This window comes from Ambystoma mexicanum, chromosome 13 (assembly GCF_040938575.1).
Source record: "Ambystoma mexicanum isolate Mex_15411 chromosome 13, UKY_AmexF1_1, whole genome shotgun sequence".
NCBI classification, from domain to species: Eukaryota; Metazoa; Chordata; class Amphibia; order Caudata; family Ambystomatidae; genus Ambystoma; species Ambystoma mexicanum.
Window position 1 is genome coordinate 97244383 of NC_090938.1, and position 20258 is coordinate 97264640.

A 20258-nucleotide genomic window follows, 5' to 3' on the forward strand; every position below is an offset into this window, starting at 1 on the left:
AGTACAAGCAGAACTTTCGGGACAAAGGCAAACCTCCTGGAGCAGAGCGACGGAACAAGGGGCGAGAGCAGTGGGTCGAAACCCCCAAGAGTTCCCTACTGGAGGTCGTTGCCTCCGACAGGCCGCGGAAAACACATGGAGAAGACCAGATCCCACAAGTGAAGACTGCATTGTGTTTCAAGGACACCAGTGACCTTCCCGGGTGACCGGCAGAGTTGGGGAGGGGAGGCCAAGCCTGTGGTACTTACCATGACTCGTGAATTCGCTATCGCAAAACCAAGAGAAAGACGCACACAGTCGGAGAGTTGGCCAGCGACCTGAAAGACCGATGTGTGTTAAAGTTTGAAATAGCAACATTTTATCACAAGTGAGGGCTGCACGTGTGTGAGTGAGATGCGAGGAAAGGCAGACCTGTGAATTTACTTTGAAGTAAAAGACAGCTGCAAAGATAGCTGCAGTGGTCCGGCGAAAGGAAATAGCCCACTTGAAAGTCTCAGTCAAAAGTAAATTGTTCCAAGCGAGAAAGCGAAAGAACAGCAAAAGTGAAATAACAAGGTTTAACTCCTATAGAAGGGGAGAGTGAAAGTTGAACTATAAACTTTGAGTCGAAGTGGTCCTGCAGTGGCCTGAAAGTCAACCACGCACATTTGAAAGTCTTCGACGTCCGATAGGGGTCTGAGCCTGTCAGAGGGATACCTGAAGTGAAATAAGCTTGGCGAAGGGAGCCCCCCTGGCAAGTTTGTGTTGAACTTTATCGTGAGAGGGCTGAGCCTGACTGAGGGGGACATTTGTTAACTTTTTGGTTGAAACATTATTTTGAAGTCACGAAAAGAGACTTAAAACGTGGAAGGCCAGACGGGTCTCGATCCACGTTCTGGAACTGTTTATTGTATTGGAAGCCGAGCTAGAGTGAGTCATCCTGCCTACACTAACACGCTTACTCTGTGAGGTATAACGTGGCGAGGAGATCTGATTCAATCTCCTTTATTCATTTGAACACTGACATTTTCCTTTTGCATGCATTTCTCTGTTTTACACTTTTTTGTACTAGAGATTGGGCAGTCATTAGGTTTGGTTAGCATAGGCCATTTTGATTTGACAGACTCCACTAGGTCTGCGTTTATTATTTGATGGTCAAGACTACTCCCATCTTAGTTATAGGGCAGGATAAGAGTTTCTCCAACCCCAACAATTTCAATAAAGGTTTTACAAACTTTACCCATTGTGTCAGTTTCATACTTGTGATACCATGCCTCCCCTTACGCAGTTTCTTTTCATCCTCCTCGGCACAGTCCTTTGTGAGTTCCCATTTAAAGGGATAGCTTAAATTTCACCTTAACAATTATATTGGTTCATTTCATCCTTGTTTAAATCACAGAACTTATAATGCCCTGGTGGTTCAGACAAATCCATATAAGCTATCATGTGTAGGGCATTAGAGTTCCCTTGATTCGACAAAGATTAGAGGAAGACTGTATATAAAAACTAGCCCCTGAAAAAGGGAGTGCTTGTTCTAGTTCCAGAGCCACTACTGACAGAGGAAGTCGGCATCTGTGCTCTGCAGGTACGGTTGCAAACCTAGGCTGTTCCTTAACTGGGGACATGTCTGTGACCCTCTCCCTGTAGCAGGGATAAGCCCGCCCGCGATCACGAACTCCATTGACACCATACCGTGCGTGTCCCTGTAGAGACAGCTCAGGAAAGCCGGCTTACCAGGAGCATAGACGTTTGAGGGAAGTCTCCTGCTTAACACAAGGAGACGTGTGACCTTCCCGGTGGCAGGCATGTACTTTTATTACATTGAAGTAAATTACTTCATGGAAATGTACTTGCCTAAAATGATATCATAGTGATGTTATATGTTAAAGGGTAAAAGGAAGGTTGGAAGATAAGGGGCGGGACCGGGTGGGTAGCTGGGGCATGGGGGTCCAACATTATAAAAAAACAAAATCGAATCATTGCCACAGTGAAAAGTAAATTACGATGAGGTGATTAACTTCAATGAAGCAATGTAGAACCATTGCAGGTATCGGTGATCATTCATCAACAAATTAAAGCCTGTCTGTGTCCCTTAGTTTCAGCACATGTGGGGCTTGCCATCAAATTATTGTATGTTGCCAGGGAGAATGGGGCATATCTGAAGGCTGTAGTCCACAAAGTCAGATGTTTTCCTTTTCACCGGTTATAGTAACCCACCCACGGAAAAACCCAGGACAGACGAGAGGGCTAGAACTGGCGAAACCTTAGAGTTCTGGGCCCTATGACGTAAAACAAATTACATTTAACATGTGAATAATGGGTGGGTTATAGAGGGGTACATGCAACACATGCTCATATTTGTGCTTTCATCGGCTGATGGCCACCGCTTTCAACAAAAGTAACACTGGATACGCTTTTGCAGTTGCGTCGTCTATATTCATTAGTTCCTCGTCGTCCTCCCAAAGGTCGAGTTGGATCCATGGATCAGTACGCCAGGGATTAGACTTTTCTATGCATCAGATGTATGCATGTTTTTACAGAACATCTTCTTGCATGGTCTTATATAGAGTTCCCTTCAATGGGATGGAGGGTGGTGAAACCTCTAACTATTCCAAAAACACCTTTTGTGAGTGTCTGCATCAGCGGGGGTTGTGTGCACTAGTGTGGTGGGTATTTATGTGCCCTCGACTTTCAAAGTCAACAAAGCAGTGCTGCATTCACTGTTTAAACCTCTCTCAACCAAATAATTGCAAAAGCAGCCCCTCTTCGCAGAGGTATCTTGGGAGCTGGTTTAATTTGAGAGCTTGAGTCGTATTGACAGCCTTCTGAATTGCAAGACTTTGAGGCAAAGCGCATATGTCATGCTCACCAATGCATCGAATTGGAGCGTCCAAACATGTTTGTGTAATTCTCTTCGATGTAATGCACCAAAACCCTCCCACTCACTGCCTTTCTCTGTAGCAATTAAAATGGGTAAAAAGCAGCAGCGTTTCAGTGGTGCGTACTCCCACCGGATACCTCGCAATGCGAATCGGAGCAGCAATATCCTGTATGCTTATTGGAGTAAGTTCAATGGAATATCTACGCCTCAAATAAGTAATTTCAATTAAAATGTAAAAGAAAATCCTGTGAAGAGACGCCTACTGTCGGCTTCAAACCCATAGGGTGATCTTGACCGCCCAAAATCCCATAGTAATCCTGCAAAGCCTGGGAAACAATGGAGCAAGAGCCCTGGGAGACCAGCCGCATGCCAGGGCTCGTAAGAGCAGGAGCTTGATCGCACATCTGTTCAGGGAGCTCCGGGCTCTGTTCGAAACAGTGGCGGCAGGTACGCCAGGCAACGCTGCGCTATGTAAATCAGTCCGCGAAAAGCCTTCCGATTCACGCCACCACAAGGGAGCCTGCGCATTGCCAAACAGTTGCCAATTTTGGCAGGCAGGATTGAGCCTGGGCGTGGGTACCGCCACAACTGTAGACCCAGTGCTGCTGCATCTCACGAAGCCCGCGGGGTTGTTGGCGTCTGCCACCCTCGGCGGTCTCTAATGATGATTGGAGGTCTGAGCATACACAGATTTTACACTCGGTGCGAAATTGGAGCCAAGTCCTAATTTTTGTAAAGCTGGTCGAAAATTTGCTGAGCAGCTGATCTTTTACCTTCTCATTATTATTTAAACAGGAGACTCTGCACATTTTTCACAGTCCTTCAACACTGGCCTTTGTTTTTTATTGTTTTTTTTTGTGGGGTGGGTGCGGTTGGACAAGGCACTTACGGCTGTGAGAAACAAATTCATGCCACAGGAATTTAAATGGAGCCGCTTGTGCTTGGGATTCAACCTTAAAAATTCGAAACCTTTCGCAAAGTACAAGAATAAAGGGACTTGCAGTTTCAAAGCTGAAGAAAACCTGGATTTAGGCTGTCACTGTTGTGGTTGGGTGGCATGAAGAAGTGTCAATATTGGCCTGAAGTATTCCATTCTTGTCGCTGATTCCAACCAAGCCATTTCAGGTCAGCTGAGGTGGTACATTTCGGAAGTAGCTTTTACACTAGAGTAGTTCTGTTTGCTTTACATGCAGATTCTGCGTTTTCTTTCTGCTCTCTCGTCCGCAGGTGAGTATCTAACGAGAAGTCTGATTTTTCAGTCATATCAGTGTGGGGAGACGTGCATGGGTTCAACATCTGGTAGACTCCTACTTTTAGATGATTAAATTGATGTGCACTTTCTCATTACCCTTTACCTATAGAGTGAGAAAGTAAAGCATTCAGAACCTTGACTAAGAAAATGAAAGAGAGCGTGGGCCTTGAAATACACGCAAATTCTTAGACTTTTCAGGAGGAGGGCCTTGCTTTCTTCATTCAATATTGCTAACTCCATCCACTTAGTTGGTGGCTGTGTAGAAATATACATTGTAGGTTCATGAGACAACACAGAGTAAAGCGGGGTCCAGTTTTGGGGCTTTCTACATTAGCTGATGGTGGTCTGTGGTACTGCTGGTCAAGAGAGAAACTTGCTTGATTAGTTGAAATGCAGGTTTCTCCAGCATGGGGTCTGGCATGGATTCACATGCTCATGAATATTCCCCGTCGTCAGGCTGGGAATCCTCGGTAAAGAAAGAAAAAACTGATTTGCTTTCACTTTAAAACTGTATTTCTCCTCTAAACCAATCACTGGCCTCTGGGTTATACTGCCCCATCCAACAGTGCTGCCATAAGAATGTAACTACCTTTCACTACAAAAATGAGAACTCTAGCTACACACATAATTAACTATCCTCTTACACACACCTTCCAGCTTATTTCACTACTGTTCCTCCCTCCAACCATACACATGCCAATTAAACATGGGTGGCTAGCAGGGACTCAGCCGCGCCCTCATAACCATTAATGGCCACCTCCTAACTTTCCGATGCTTCGCACCTACAGCGTGTTGGGACCATACCCATGGTGACTGGCGCTATAGAAATGACGAAATCAAATTAAATTAAATGCAACCTGTCATTTGCACTATTTTGGTTCAATCCACCATACTATTTTTGTCATGTGCAAGGCCAGGGGTGTCCAACCTGCGGCTTTGCAGTTGTTTTGTCCTTGGAGTCTTTTGATCCCTCACTATTGACTCTGCTGGCTGTAGCTGATCATAGTTGTACTGCAATGCCTTAGGGGTCAAAACATTACACACCCCTGTGCAAGATAATAAGCATTTACTATTATTGGTATTGTTTTTTGCAGTCACATTAACCAGAAAACACAGTTTGAAAATCCAGTGTTGGAGGCCAAACGGAAAAAACAGCTTGGAGGCCAGAACCTTGGACCGAGCGACGGAAGCAACCCAGGTACGGATCTCCATCCTTCAAATGCATTCTTATTTCATCCACAAACTACTGTCGCACCCACTGATGCAATATCATGAAGGTAAGGCTTTTTAGACTTAATTCCGAGCAAAGCCATGTGCCTTCTGAATGCTGTGAAGCAGGAGCATCCCAGCCATCTGCATGGGAGGGTCACCAAATCCAGCTCCCAAGAGTGAATTCCTTGTCATGTTTTCAGCGCAACTGCATGATATACAAAAGCAAATGCAAGTTATTGGCCTTTGGAGGAGCGTTATCCTGAAGAGAGGACACGCCTCCTAGAACCCTCATCTCGAGATTATAAGCCTCCAACGTTCATCTATGGTAGCGTCAGTTCTTTGTTTGCTCCAATGTTCCTGGTTTTTGCGATCCTTGACTGGTAGATTTAATAGGTGGGCGTTTATTTGTAATATTCTCTATTTGAATTTGTAAACACCAGCTCACCCGGCATATGAGGACCTACCACCTCTCACCCCCCCCCTGTACCCCCCCCCCGCTTCCCCCAGGACAGCAGACTTCTTCCATGTCTTACCTTTGTTAAGGAGAAGGACGTGTTGAAGTAGGGTGCTGATATTCAAGTTGCAAGCTACTAGCCAGCCATAAATCACTTGCCACCTCAATTCTATAGGTTTCTGCATACACACAGCACACCGGTTTTTGGACTTGCCAAGAGTGAAATGTCACAAGCCTGTGGCGAGTGACGAGTGCACATTGTGCACCCTGCCCGCATACCATTATTTTTTCCAGTTGTTCGGGAGAAAAAGCTTGTCCAATCCCAAAGGTTTGAAAATGTCATCACTTGCTCTTCTTCTTCCCCCAGCATCTCTCTCTGCTCTACCCTGTGTCACAGGCAACTTAAGTGCCTAAATCTCTTGCTCCCCTTCAAGGCACACCCTTCTGCTTGCCTCCAGATGCCTGAAATTCGCCCTTCCTGCGGTGCGCACATTTTATTTAACAGTCAAAACACATTAAAGCCCATCATTTGAAGCAGATGAGGACCTGCCCATCCAGAATGTGACTTTATCTACTTAAAGGCAACCCAAGGACTGACTTCGGCCACATTATCTCTTTGATTATTGGAATTATGCATTGTTAAAGCTGCATTTTAAATTTCGATTCTAAAAACTCTGTTGGGTTGGTTAGCATGCTTCTTAAATTCTATGTTTCCGCACGCCCTAGAGTCTACTGTCAATTCAAGGATTTTGTATTTCTGTAACATCAATCCTGTAGGGGGGGCGGCCTGGCCAGTAATTGCCTGCTAGTCTGAGCCGTGGTAGGTCCAAGCTAATAATGTTGATTAACTTTAGTAGCACACTAGGGCACCCTTCAGGTGATCCTATTTTTGATTGTTATAGGGAATCTAGTCCGCGCCTACTATGCTAACCCGAGTCCCTTTTCAAAAGAAATGGTGGAAAATCGAAATGGCCACCAGACAATATTTACAACGGTTTTAGTCCCTTTTCTATGTTGATAGCCATTACAGCAGGCCAGAGCAGGCAGCAAGGGACTGGGGCAGCTTATAGTGGGCACGTTGGGGACAGTTGGGAGTAGAGAAGGCTACCGGGGAATATAATGGCGACGGGAGAGGGACGGGGAGGGGCTGTGGCAAAAACAAAATGGCGGCGTGGGGCTGGAAACGAGCACAGGCTTGTACTATAATCAACTTTTCCAAGGGCTGGAACGGGTGGTAATGGCCGGGCCCCGAGTTAAAGGCTTGAAGCGGCAGCAGTGAGGTAAGTGGGGGGCGGGGAATGGTAAAAAAAAAAATGGTGATACGATGCCCAAACTACCGTGATCTTGTGGGTTACTTCTGTTCTGGCTCGTACACCACATAATTACAGGATACGTAATGTAAGTTTTTTTTATTTAAATGATCACTTTCACTATGGGATCCTTTCTTTCCCGTGGGGTCTTAGTGATGCCGTTCACTGGGTCACTCGTGGTCTCACTCCTTGGCGAGGTATTACTCGGTTGATTTGGAATGTCTAAGAGGTTTCACGAGGTGTTGGTGATGGTGGATAGATTTTAGAGGCACCAATTCATTATGGTATCTCTGACATGTTTGTGGATTAGGGTCCGCTTTCTGTCTTCTCAGTAGAGGATAGTTATAAGGTATTAATAACCTAGTCTACGCCACGTTTAATAATAACACGTTGGCAGTATTGATCAATCATATAATAAGAGCATTTTCAGCTTGATTGATTCAGTGTTCTTTTGTTTACATCTAGGTGTGCGTTGTTGGTGTATTCTACATATCTCTTTCTTGTCCATATACAATCCATCTGACTCTGCTGGACCATAACACCCCTGAAGAATTTCTGTTTACTAGATGTGATACAGAAAGAAACATGTCGGGTTGGGGATGTTTTGTTATTCATGAACAAAATTAGAAGTCAAGTCTACCCGAGCCAGGAAAGTTCATAATTACATAGAACAGGCTCTTAGGTGTTATATTGACGGTCCTCATTAATGATGGATCAGATATTGTATTATGATGTTTTAGATTGTTGGATGTTTTATTGAAGAAAAATTGTTTTACCATTGTTTGTATTATGAATGATTTTTTGATGGGCTTGTGTATGTATGTGGTATGGTTGTAGTGTGGTTGGATGTGTTTTATGGATAAGAATGATGTATCAGATCAATCCGACAATGAATTGGAGGGATTGATCCACATGAATTATTGTTGATATTATTATTGATACCAATGTTATTGTATGTTTCTTATTAAAATATGACTTTTTCTAGAGATTCATTTAATAAATGTTAATAAATAATAAATACTAAATTATTTGAGTGTCTAGAGGGCTCAATTTAATTGTTTCTCCTCATAGAATGCTCATATGATGAGAGATGTAGATGCTGTATGGCTGTTGGGAGCATTCCATATTTAGCATGAGTATGTAGGTTTTGTTACTACACCAACAACAGCCACCTGAACACTTTATTACTCTGACCTTTGATGTTATTTTTGTGCATGTTCTATCCAGGCCAGGTCACAGTAGTTGGATATTCCTGGTATCCCCTGTTACTCTTGTTCTTTGGCGAGCTAATCGGCCATCAGGCAGCTTGGAAGGTGGCCTGGGATTGCCAGTTTCAGGCAACCTTTCTGGCCTGCTAATTGGCTCCCCCCCCTAACTGCAAGGTGCGAATGGAAGTACAAGCCTATATTCCTAGCCGCCTGATTGGCTGGCGCAACTCCCTCAGGTGCCAATTTAAGTTAACTGTATACCATTTTTCATTTGGGATGCGGGTATCGCGGCAATGCCCCCTCTAGTAACCTTCGGGTTGTTTCTGCTTTGCTCTTGACTGAGATTGTCTTTATTGGGTGTGCACTACTCCATGGGGCCTCCCTAATGCATTGCACCAGGGCCCCTTGCACCTTGGGTAGTGTGTCTCAGCATTGCATGCTTTTTCCCTCCTGTGATGCCCCCTGATCACATGTAATATGACCTGATCGCCTAAAAAAACGGATCATTTTAAGCAAAAAAGCTTATGATGAAAAATCAACAAAAAAGTAAAAATATGAAAATAACTGTACCATTGTATGTAGTTTGTGGAAATATTGGACATTAAATATTGGGAGTTATAACCCAGCATTGCTTGCAAAGGGTCAAAGGTTATTTCATTGGAGGATGGCAAAATCTTAAAGTTGTAAACTGTGTGCCGGCTTTCATGTGCTGCATTAGATCTTTGATTACATGATCCCTCTTTTATTATTAATTTTTTTTATGAGTCCATCCTTAATGCTTAGCTTTAAAAGATCTAGAGTCTGCTGTCTGATTTCTTATAAAGTAGAAGCCTGCTAAGCACTTGCAAGATAGTTCCGCTAGAAAGAAGCAACCGGTACTGCTTCAAGCCGTAAGCTTCCCTTTATATTGAATATTTCTTTTAGGTTCTTCTTACAGTTGCATTGATTTTTTTTCCCCCGACCCAGAGTATAATTAAAAACAACAGGTTGAATTTGAAATGAAATTGCTTGCATCCCTGATCTTCATTGCTTGAAGTAAATTCAGGACTGACTATTCAGAATGAAATTGCCCTGAACCTAGCGCACACCAAGATAATGAAATCCGGCTCCTTTTTACAGTAGTTAATATACCCGTTATACATTAACTTGTGTAATAAGTACAGCGACATGCACAAATGGGAGCAAAGTCATCTTGCAAAGGTTCTTTATCTTAAGTTCCTGCCCATGGGCTTCATTTTTCTCAAGGTCTAAGGAAGGAACGCGCTGTGCGGAAACTAGCGGCATACGCTGAATTCATCTGCATGACTTTGATAGATCTCTTTTAGGCGGGCCTGACCTTCTTTGTTTCTGATCAAGTTGAAGACTATCTCGGCAGGCAAACTGCGCTCCTCTGCTTCAGCAGTCCTCATCCAATGAGGTGTACATGATATGCTTTGCAGTGAGTGACTGGCAGACACAATGATTGATGTGCAGCAGCAACCTGATGAAATGCAGTTTCTTTTTTAGCGCACCGAAACATGTCACCTGATAGCAACTTCAGACTGCTTAGTGATGCCAAAGTGTACTGCCTTACGCATTTCAATGTCCCTTTTGTTTTCTCCTGGACATTTTTACACAGTCTATTATTGAATGCATGCCTGAATGCAGAGCCATTCCCGACTCGGTTCTTTCATTAGTGAGGTAGTCAAGGGAATCCCTTTGGAGTTATATATTTGCAAAAATGTATGCATGCTGCCAGTTTGCACGCAGTGGAGAGCATATCGGATGGCCCAAGGACGACACGAGATCCATCATGTTCACATTTCTTCTATTAGCCAAATTTGGGGATAATCGTAGGATGGCACGCGATTATTTATTCATCTATTAATGTATTATGCATTTTGGGTAGCCTTCAATTGGCCAGTCAAGCGGGATATGGAAATCTGTCCCCTGCCTGCATGGTCCCTTTACCCTTTTACTGGTTGGATCTTACATTATATTAGCAATATTGGGTGTTTGTTTTGTAATTAGATTTTGGTATGCTTGCAAGAAAACCTAGCCTTTGGTGTGTGTATAATAAAATACATCAGCGAATCATTTTTAATGGAGCAGTTGAAAGTGAATCCAACGTAGGAAATGAATTATTTTTGGAAATCTTACCACTGCTTTATTGTGTACTTGCATCTCTTGGTCAGTGATGATTTAATGTGTGGTACCTTGCACATGGGCCACACTTTCTAAGTTTTCAGCCTGGTAAATGTACTTGATATGATATATGTCATTTATCATGTGCCTGTACACAAGTGTTTCTTGACAAGGGAGGGGAAGACAGAGAGAGGACAAGACAAACAATCTTACTAGGCCTGTCAATCAGATCGTGCAAGTGTGAGAATGAGGAGTGCAAGGAGAAATTGTTGGCGGGAAGTGCAAGGGAGAGGGGATGGGAAAACAGGGCAGCAGTGCTCTCAGTAAGTACAGCTAGGGCAGTGCGACTCTGGGTAGTGCAAGGAGAACAAGGGGCGTAGGGTTAGTCACAGCCCCTAAGTGCGTGGTAGGCCCGGAGGCAGTGCAAGGGTGACTGATCAGGAAAGAGCCTGGTACCTAGTGAGACTTTCAGGGTAGCCAAGCAACCAGTCGGTACAGCAGACGGGTACGTGAGGTAGGTCAACAGGGGAGGAGGGAGTAAGAGAAAGCAGAAGAGAGGAGGAACGTTTTGAGTTGCTTCCGGAACTTCAGGTGGTTCGGCTCAAGTTTGAGAGGGGCAGGGAGGCCATTCCAGAGGGAGGCACCTGCAGAGGAGAGAGATCTACTCCCCACTGTCTGCCTGGAGAAGCTTCTAACCCTAGAGAGTTGGCGGTAGTTTAGCGAAGGGCTCGAGAAGGGGGGTATTTTGGAAGAGGGCGCTGGATGTAGTGCGGGCCCCGGCCCAGAAAGCCTTGTGGACAATGCAAAGAGTCTTGAACGTGATCCTTGCAGCCACCGGGAGCCAGTGGAGCGATTTCAGGGCTGGAGAGATACGGTCCCTGGGCTTGAGGCCGAGGATAAGTCTCAGTCCTGTTGTGGATTTGTTGCAGAGAGCAGAGAGTATATGCCGATTTTTAAATGTAATTATAAACCCAGTTCAGCAGCTGTGTGGGAGTGTGTGTTTTTTTAACTGCCTGGGACAACTGAGAAGGTGAATCTGAGCAATAGTGTTTTCCTATTGGTGAGCAGGCACTTTTTGTGACAATTTGAGGGTTTTATAATCTATTATTGGACAATACAATTTAACTTTCTTTTCAGGAGTATAACATGAAAAAGGACTGACTGAGGTATGGAATTCTATAGCTCACCTCCTGATCGAATCGTGCTATCTTCTTCCTAAAAATGACATGCTTTGCGGTACGAGTGTGCAGGCAACTGCTTCTAGAAATCACAATGAGCCCCTGCATCAGGCAGAGAATCAGTCAAACGCAGATCAAGCTTTGTCACTGTCGAATAAAACCCAAGAGGATGAGCTTGACAGCTAGAAACTTCAAGGAGATCAACGTGTTGGCAGGCTCTTCGCATTGGATACCACATGTTTCATTTTTTAAAGACAATGGGGCGATGAGTATCTCTTAGAATTGAGCTTTCCTAGCTTCAATGCCTTCCCTCCTGCCTGCTAGAAGTCGGTGGGTCGTAACCACAGTAAGGGTGTAGATGTGGGAGACCGACACATGGGGCAGGCTTTGGGCTAAAGACTTTTATTGGTGAGAAAATAAAAGAGAAAACCCTGCCTGACCCCAATTCTAAGCGGGATTCTCTGCCTTAACTAAATACTAAGGAATCTGTCAGGATGTATGCCTAAAGTAAAGAGTCCACTGTCCTGTGTCCAAAAACCTATTTCCAACCCTAACACTATAAACTCAACTAAGGAAAAGGGGTGATCATCTTGCCCCAAAAGAATGGCTTCCTTCTCCTGGATGATAGCCAAAAGTTCACTTCTGGATGAAGCAAATGAAATGTTCTTCTCCAAGTATACAAATCAAAAAGTCTCAAAAAGGTTCCTTGGATTGAGGTTCCAGTAAGGCACATAGAACAAAAAGTATTGTTTCTTCACAGTGTTAGGATGACTCCCTCCCCCTGATCTTTCTCAGGTTTCTGAGTTGTTTTCCCAATGCCAGGACAAGTCTTACTCCTACGTCCCATCTCCTTTCCTCCATAATGCATGGGCGTCCCTCGCTAAAGACTGGAGACGGAACCTTTTTCACCAGAAAAAACTTTCTTCCCTTTAAATTTAGAGGTGTGCAAGGGCGTGGCCCTGAGAGCATGCGCTCCCCTGACTCCACCCACCGGCACCACTCCTCCGTCCCCTTTTCCGTGTCGACTGGAACAGACCGCTTTCACCAGCGCTCCTGCGTTTGTCTTTGGCCTTGTAATTCCATGCGCTCTTTCCCTGGATACTGTCTTTTGTCTCTAGTCTTTTGTCTTTAATCAGGTACTCGGTCCTCTGGCACCACGCTCACCCGCGGCGCATGTCGAAGTCAGCAGGCTTCAGTAGGTTTCCAGCCTGCGAAGGGCTCTTCCCTCTGTCTGACCCCCATGCTCTTTGCCTCCGCTGCCTTGACCCTGATCACGGCTGGGAGGGTTGTGCCACGTGTGATGCGCTTACACTGCACGCTCTGAAGAACAGATTAGGTCGGTGGTGGGAGCTCTTCGAGAAGTCGCCTCTAGGGGAATTGAAGGACTTCGTCAGACACAAGTCGAGGCCCAAGGTAGGGCCGTTTTTTTCCATTGTACCTTACAAGCCAGATTCCTTCTCAACGAAACGTCTGAGCGGGAGGGACTGGTCAGGTTCTCGCACCAGCACAGGTACCGAGGCTGCTTCAGCTACCGGCCGAGGGGTCGTTCGATCCTTCCAGATACAGTGCTGAGGGACCACAAAGTCCTTTTACACAGTGTCCACCTGAGGGGGCTCCTATATGCAGCACTACCGTGACTCGGCCGAGGGCAATACGCCTACCAGGCCCTGTCCTGATGTGCAGGGTAGGCCTCAAGCTCCACCGCCAAGAGTCCTTTAGGAGGCCGGGCCGAGCGAGGCAAGCACCACGACTTTGCCACGTGGCATGCAGCCCGACTAAATGGCCGCCACACCGGACGAGATGGTTGCTTGTCCGAGACCGCCCCCTGGAGCAGAGCAGGTGAGAGAAAGAGTTTCAAGGTGGGACTGTTATCTACCAGGTACGTGGCCTACAGCTTATCCTTAAGCGTTGCAGGGCCGATTTACCCCAAAACCAGCAAGGCAGAGTACGCACAGGCCCCAGCAGCCACCCATTACTCCATCAATACCACTTACCACCCCACCAGCCTTTGAGGACAGTTTTTTTTAAAAACGTTCCTCATGCTCATGTGGTCTCCTCAGATGGGGTCCATCCTTTGGGATGTGATCAGAGACATGCTCCTGCCGGTCCCATCGCCGGCACCTATAGTCATTCCTCCGATGGCTCCAGCACCTCAGGCCCCCCGCTTAGCCCTTGCTGCCCATGCCAGGGCCTTCGATTCCGGCTTCCCTGCCTCCCACAGTTCAGGCGGTTCCACACCAGCCTCCACAGCCGCTACCGGCTCCGGTTCTCACACTGCAGCCTTCAGCGCCCAGCACTCCTCCACCCGCACTGGACCAGCCGGACACCCTGGTGGACACCGATGAGGAGAAGGACCCCAACATGCCATCCTCAGCCAAGGCCTTTCATGCACGGCTCTCAGGTTTGGCTGAATACTTGGGGCTTCCACAACCCGAAGTGGAACAAGCGGAGGCGGGGGTCCTGGCCGAGGTCCTCACTCTACGCCCCGTGGCTAGAATGGGGATCCCGATGCAGAAGGACGTTGTCGCCTTGGCAATAAAGGGAGGGCTTAAACCCCATTTGGCCCAGCCTGTCAGTCAGCGCCTCAACGCCAAGTGTAGGCAATTGGAGGGGGATCCACTCTTGCTGTCGGCACACCTTCAACGCACTCTTCGGTGATCGCTGCAGCGTCACTCTACTCCAAGCCTCAGTCCTAAGTCACCTAGTCTTTGGCGCTTCTAGGCAAGGAGGAGAAGATCCTGGAGGTTTATGGAAAGAAGGTTTATTCCAATGCCTCACTGCACCTTCGTCAATCCAACGCGGACGCCATGCTGCCAGCCGTTAATCAGAGGCATTGGCGGGAAATAACTGACTTTCTTCCAGACCTTCCGGTGCAGAGCCAGGCACATATTAAGCTGGGGCTGGCTGAGGCTAAATGGTGGCCCAGGACATCATGGAGTCCACCGTTGGGCACATTGACACCTCAGGCCGTGCCATCTGCATCACCCCGGCCATGAGAAGTACTGCCTGGCTACGGGCTACCAAGTTAACCTGGACGTCCAGGAACGCATAATGGACCTTCCATTTGAGGATGGCGACCTCTTTCATTCCACCACTGATGAGGAGCTAGATAAGCGCAACAGTTCCGAAACTGCAAAGTCTTTATCCTCACGAAGGCTACGCCCAAAGCCTACACCTAGTCGCATCAGCGCTCCGACAAGGGGCAGGCCTTTGGCGAGTTGCGGGGCTTCCAAGAACGGAGGTCGAGACAGCCTGACAGTTCTGAGTCAGCACGGGCACAAGCAGCAGAAGGGGGGAGCAAGTGCTTCTTTCACTCCCTTTCCTCTGCCCCAGCCTCATAGGGAAAGAAGGCATTGATATTGATATTGATATTTTATTTCTATCGCGCTCGTACACAAGTGTTTCAGAGCGCGACAAGGCAAGGGAGGGGAACAGGGAAGAACAAAACAACGATCTTACTAGGCCCAGTGACATTGAGAACGCGCAAGTGCATGGGAGAGGGGGGAGGGGAAAAGTGCATGGAAGGGAGGAGAAGTGGAGAGTGTGGAGCAAAGGAGAAACGGATGAATAATAATAAAATAAAAATAAATAAATAATACAGGCAACAAACAGTGGTAGTGCAGCCAGCAATTGGCAAGTGCCGGGTTTAAGGCAGAAGACAGGGTAGATCTGATAAGTGCAGGAAGAAAAAAGGGGGGGGCTGTATGGGTACAGATACAGACCCGAGTGCAAAGGGTGGCCCGGAGGCAGTGCGGGAGGGTCGGAGGGTGAGCAGGTATCTGGGCCCAGTGGCCAGGTGCACAGTGCCAAGAGAGAACAGATCAGCAGGGGAGAGGGGGAGCGAATGCAGAAGCAAAGAGGAAGGTCTTGAGGTGCTTCCGGAACCAGAGATGGTTCTCCTCAAGTTTGAGTGGCAGGGAGGCTGTTCCAGAGGGAGGCATGACGCGCCCCTCCAGATCCACGTGACTCTCGTCGTTGGCACGCTTGCCCTTCATGCACAGTCTTGGCTTTAAAGGTTTGCAGACCCCTGGATCCTATCTGTAGTGTCCATGGGTTACCATCTACCGATTCCTCCATCTCCTCTCTCCTCTCCTCCACTCCCACCGATTGGGACACGATTCTGTTGGCATAAATGTTTGTTCATAGAGAGTCAGGCAGTGGAAGAAGTCCCAGCCTCCCAGCGAGGCTTGGGCTTCTATTCCAGGATTTTCACCATACAAAAAAAACACCAGGCTGGCCTGAGACTTGTATTGAACCTTTCCACCCTGGACCTCTCTCTCCCTCTTCAATAATTCAAGATGGTTACGTCAGCACTGATTGCGGAGACACTGTGCAGGGAAGACTGGATGTGCTCCTTGGATCTGAAGGACGCATATCTACACGTCCCAATTTGGCAGCCTCATCGGTCCTTTCTATGGTTCAGGATCATGGGCTTCCATTTCCAATACAAGGTTCTACCCTTCGCCCTCAACTCAGCCCCCATGGTCTTTACCCGACTCATAAATGTCTACCTGGACGACTGGCTCGTCAGGGCGAGCTCCCCGGAGGCGGTTCACCACACCTCCTCCGCCATTATGAACACACTCCACGAGCTGGGTTTTCCATCAATCTCAGGAAGTCTTAGCTGCAGCATACACAAAGCCTGACTTTTCTGGGCCTCATCTGGGACACGAGCTCCGAGAGAATTTTCCCCTCTCAGGACAAGATCACGGCTATCAAATGGGCCATGGGCCATGGGTCATTTTCTCAGAGAGGTGACCTCAGCCTGGTAGTACAAGCATCTATTGGGTATCATGGCGGCATTCCTATTGGCAGTGTCTCACACGAGGCTCAAGATGAGCAGATTGCAGCTACACTTCGCAGCTTTATGGAACCCGGAGCATTCCTTCCTTTCACCACCAGGACCTTGTCTGGTGGTCCACGGACTGCAACCTGCGGACAAGCATGCCCTTCCGGTAAGCAGCAATGACCATCACAGCGGATTCCTCCCTGGTAGGTTGCGGCGTCATCCTGGACAACCACAGCGTCCAGGGAGTCTGGTCCCACCAGGAGCAGGAGGCCCCTATCAATTGGCTGCAGCTGAAAGTCAACCTGGCGGCGGACAGGCTCAGCAGGCTGGGAGCTGACAATTACGAATGGCAATTGAATGATCAGGGCCTGCTGGTGATATTCAGCAGATGGGGGCATCCTCAGGTGGATCTTTTTGCCACCTGGTACAACAAGAAGTGCCCGCACTTTGCGTCTTGGCAGGAGCAGGGCCCCAGCTCCCTGGGCGACGCCTTCCAGATACCGTGGAACAGCATGACAGCATATGCATTTCCTCCCACTCCCCTGGTTCACAGAGTGATCTGTAAAATGTCACATCAGCATCATTCTGATAGCTCCTTAGGGGCCGGCGAGACCATGGTTCTCGGAGCTGCTCAGCCTCTCAGACAACCTCCCATTCACCTGGCATTGGGCCCAGCTCACCTTCTATCGCAGCGTGGTTCCTGAGCAGGTCACACTATAGTATCTGCAGCTGTTACAGACTAAGCTTGACATTATTCAGGGCGCTAGGAGCGATGCTGCTAGGAGCCATTACAAAAGCAAATGGGCTAGGCTTTGCCACTGGGCTGAATCTAAGGAGATTGACCCGCTTACTTGCACGTTGCAATATGTGCTATCCTTCTCTGCACACCTCGTACACTCAGGAGTGCAAATAGACACATGCCATAACTACCTGGTGGCCATAGGAGACTACCGAAACCCGGAGGAGGACGTTTTCTCTTCCCCCAACCAGGTGGTTAAGCAACATCTGGCGGGCCTCACCAGGCTCTACTCGCCCATCAAGAAACCGCACCCGGTGTGGGACCTCAACGTAGTGTTGGGCGCCTTGATGCACAAACATTTAAAACCAATGACATCCGCGTACATCAGGTTGGTCACCATTAAAACAGGTCTCTTGGTGGGTCTTGCGTCTACAAGTAGAGTTAGCGAAAGCCAGGCACTGGTGGCCAGGGAACTGTATACTACTACTTTTCACAGAAATAAGGTGGTCCTGAGAATGCATCCCGCGTTCTTGCCTAAAGTAGTCTCTTCTTTCCATCTAAATAAGGAGATTGTGTTACCTGCTTTCTTTGCGGATCCTAAGGACGATTTTCAAAGGGTCCTGCACTGTCTGGATGTCGGGCTCGCTCTGAAATTCTATTTGGACAGGAACAAGAGCTTCTGCAAGTCAGACGCTCTGTCACCTTTGGGGGGGTCAAGGACAGGTTACCAGGCTTCCAAGGCCTCTAGCAAGGTGGATGGGTTTGGCCATCAAGGAGGTCTATGAAGGGCAGCACAAAACAATTCCAGCGAAAAAGCATGCCCACGCTGTCAGAGCCTAGGCCACATCGGTCACATTCCAGAGACTCATCCCATGGCAGGTCATCAGCAGGGCGGCCACGTAGGCCACTCCTTAGGCCTTCTGGAAGCACAACTGTTTAGATGCTGGCTCCAGGTCAGACGCAGCTTGCGGACAGGCAGTACTAAGGAACTTGTTTTCTTATGGAGTGTCACCTCTCCACCCTGGGGCTACATTCAGTTGTAATCGCCCATGCAGTATGGAGGAAAGGGGACGGGACATAGGAGTAATTATAAGTTACTCACCATAGTATGGACTAGGACTAAGTTAGTCACTATGGTGACTATAGTGACTAACGTAGTCCTAGTCCATAGTCCCCCATTCCTCCTTTCCTCCATACGTCCCCCCCCCCATAAAACTGGTGTCATTAGGCAATGGTAATATTGTCGACGCGCCAACGGGGACTGACGAGTTTCAACGGTGGGCGGAGTCAGGGAAGCACCTGCTCACATGGCTGCGCCCCCGCATGCCTCTAAAGGGGAAAAAGGTTCCGTCTCCCTTCCCTAGCGAGGGACGCCCATGCAGCATGGAGAAAAGGGGACTATGGACTAGGAGTATATTAGTCACTACAGTGAGTAACTTCGAATTTCTTCTTGTATTCTTTATCAGACTGTTCACAATGGCAAGAGAACGACTTGCTCCTCTTGGCTCCTTTCACAATGCTCACAAACATCAGGGGGTATGTCTCCCGTCTCCTTCCTTTCATCAAACTCTTACAGTGCCACAAAATGCTTTTTCTCTTGGCTCCTTCCACAATCTTCACAAACACCAGGGGGCATGTCTCCCTTCACTTGGCGTTTTTCACAATGCTCACTGTGTTCACGGCCCATCTGGTTCACTATCCTGCCAGCTACTGTGACCATGACAATGGTTGGAGACAGTTTGTTATTGGGTCTGGATCCTAATCCCCTCGTTGCTCTTCATGATTCTCAAATTGTACCAGGTATACTTTTTGTCGGGTCCCAGACCCTTTTGGTATTGGTTTCTTCCTCTTAGGTCCCAGACCCCTTTGCTTTTATTCTCTTGGGTCCCAGACCCCTTTGGTTTCTTTCTCTCTGGTCACAGACCCCTTTGGTTTCTTTCTCTCTGGTCACAGACCCCTTTGGTTTCTTTCTCTCTGGTCACAGACCCCTTTGGTTTCTTTCTCTCTGGTCACAGACCCCTTTGCTTTCTTTCTCTCTCTGGTCACAGACCCCTTTGCTTTCTTTCTCTCTGGTCACAGACCCCTTTGCTTTCTTTCTCTCTGGTCACAGACCCCTTTGCTTTCTTTCTCTCTGGTCACAGACCCCTTTGGTTTCTTTCTCTCTGGTCACAGACCCCTTTGGTTTCTTTCTCTCTGGTCACAGACCCCTCTGGTTTCTTTCTTTATCTCTGGTCACAGATCCCTTTCCTTTCTTTCTCTCTGGTCACAGACCCCTTTGCTTTCTTTCTCTCTGGTCACAGACCCCTTTGCTTTCTTTCTCTCTGGTCACAGACCCCTTTGCTTTCTTTCTCTTGGGTCCCAGACCCCTTTGCTTTCTTTCGCTTGCGTCTCAGACCCCTTTGCTTTCTTTCGCTTGCGTCTCGGACCCCTTTGCTTTCTTTCTCTTGCGTCCCTGACCCCTTTGGTTTCTTTCTCTCTGGTCCCAGACCCCTATGCTTTCTTTCTCTCTGGTCACAGACCCCTCTGGTTTCTTTCTCTCTGGTCACAGACCCCTTTGCTTTCTTTCTCTCTGGTCACAGACCCCTTTGCTTTCTTTCTCTCTGGTCACAGACCCCTTTGCTTTCTTTCTCTTGCGTCCCAGACCCCTTTGCTTTCTTTCTCTTGCGTCCCAGACCCCTTTGCTTTCTTTCTCTTGCGTCCCAGACCCCTTTGCTTTCTTTCTCTCTGGTCGCAGACCCCTTTGCTTTCTTTCTCTTGCGTCCCAGACCCCTTTCCTTTCTTTCTCTCTGGTCACAGACCCCTTTGCTTTATTTCTCTTGGGTCCCAGGTCCCTTTGGTTTCTTTCTCTCTGGTCACAGATCCCTTTGGTTTCTTTCTCTCTGGTCACAGATCCCTTTGGTTTCTTTCTCTCTGGTCACAGACCCCTTTGGTTTCTTTCTCTCTGGTCACAGACCCCTCTGGTTTCTTTCTCTCTGGTCACAGACCCCTTTGCTTACTTTCTCTTGTGTCCCAAGCCCCTCTGGTTTCTTTCTCTCTAGGTCCCAGACCCCTTTGCTTTCTTTCTCTTGGGTCCCAGACCCCTTTGCTTTCTTTCTCTTGGGTCCCAGGCCCCTTTGCTTTCTTTCCCTTGCG

General features: G+C 47.6%; 1 protein-coding gene across 2 annotated transcripts in view; it reads left to right on the plus strand.

Moving 5' to 3' along the window:
• Positions 1–20258, plus strand: part of MAGI3 (membrane associated guanylate kinase, WW and PDZ domain containing 3) — a 1006442-nt gene that overhangs the window by 632125 nt on the left and 354059 nt on the right. For both annotated transcript variants that reach the window (XM_069633359.1, XM_069633360.1), the window contains exon 8: positions 5207–5310. In XM_069633359.1, the coding sequence (XP_069489460.1) occupies positions 5207–5310 (104 nt within the window). The remainder of the gene's footprint in view (positions 1–5206; positions 5311–20258) is intronic.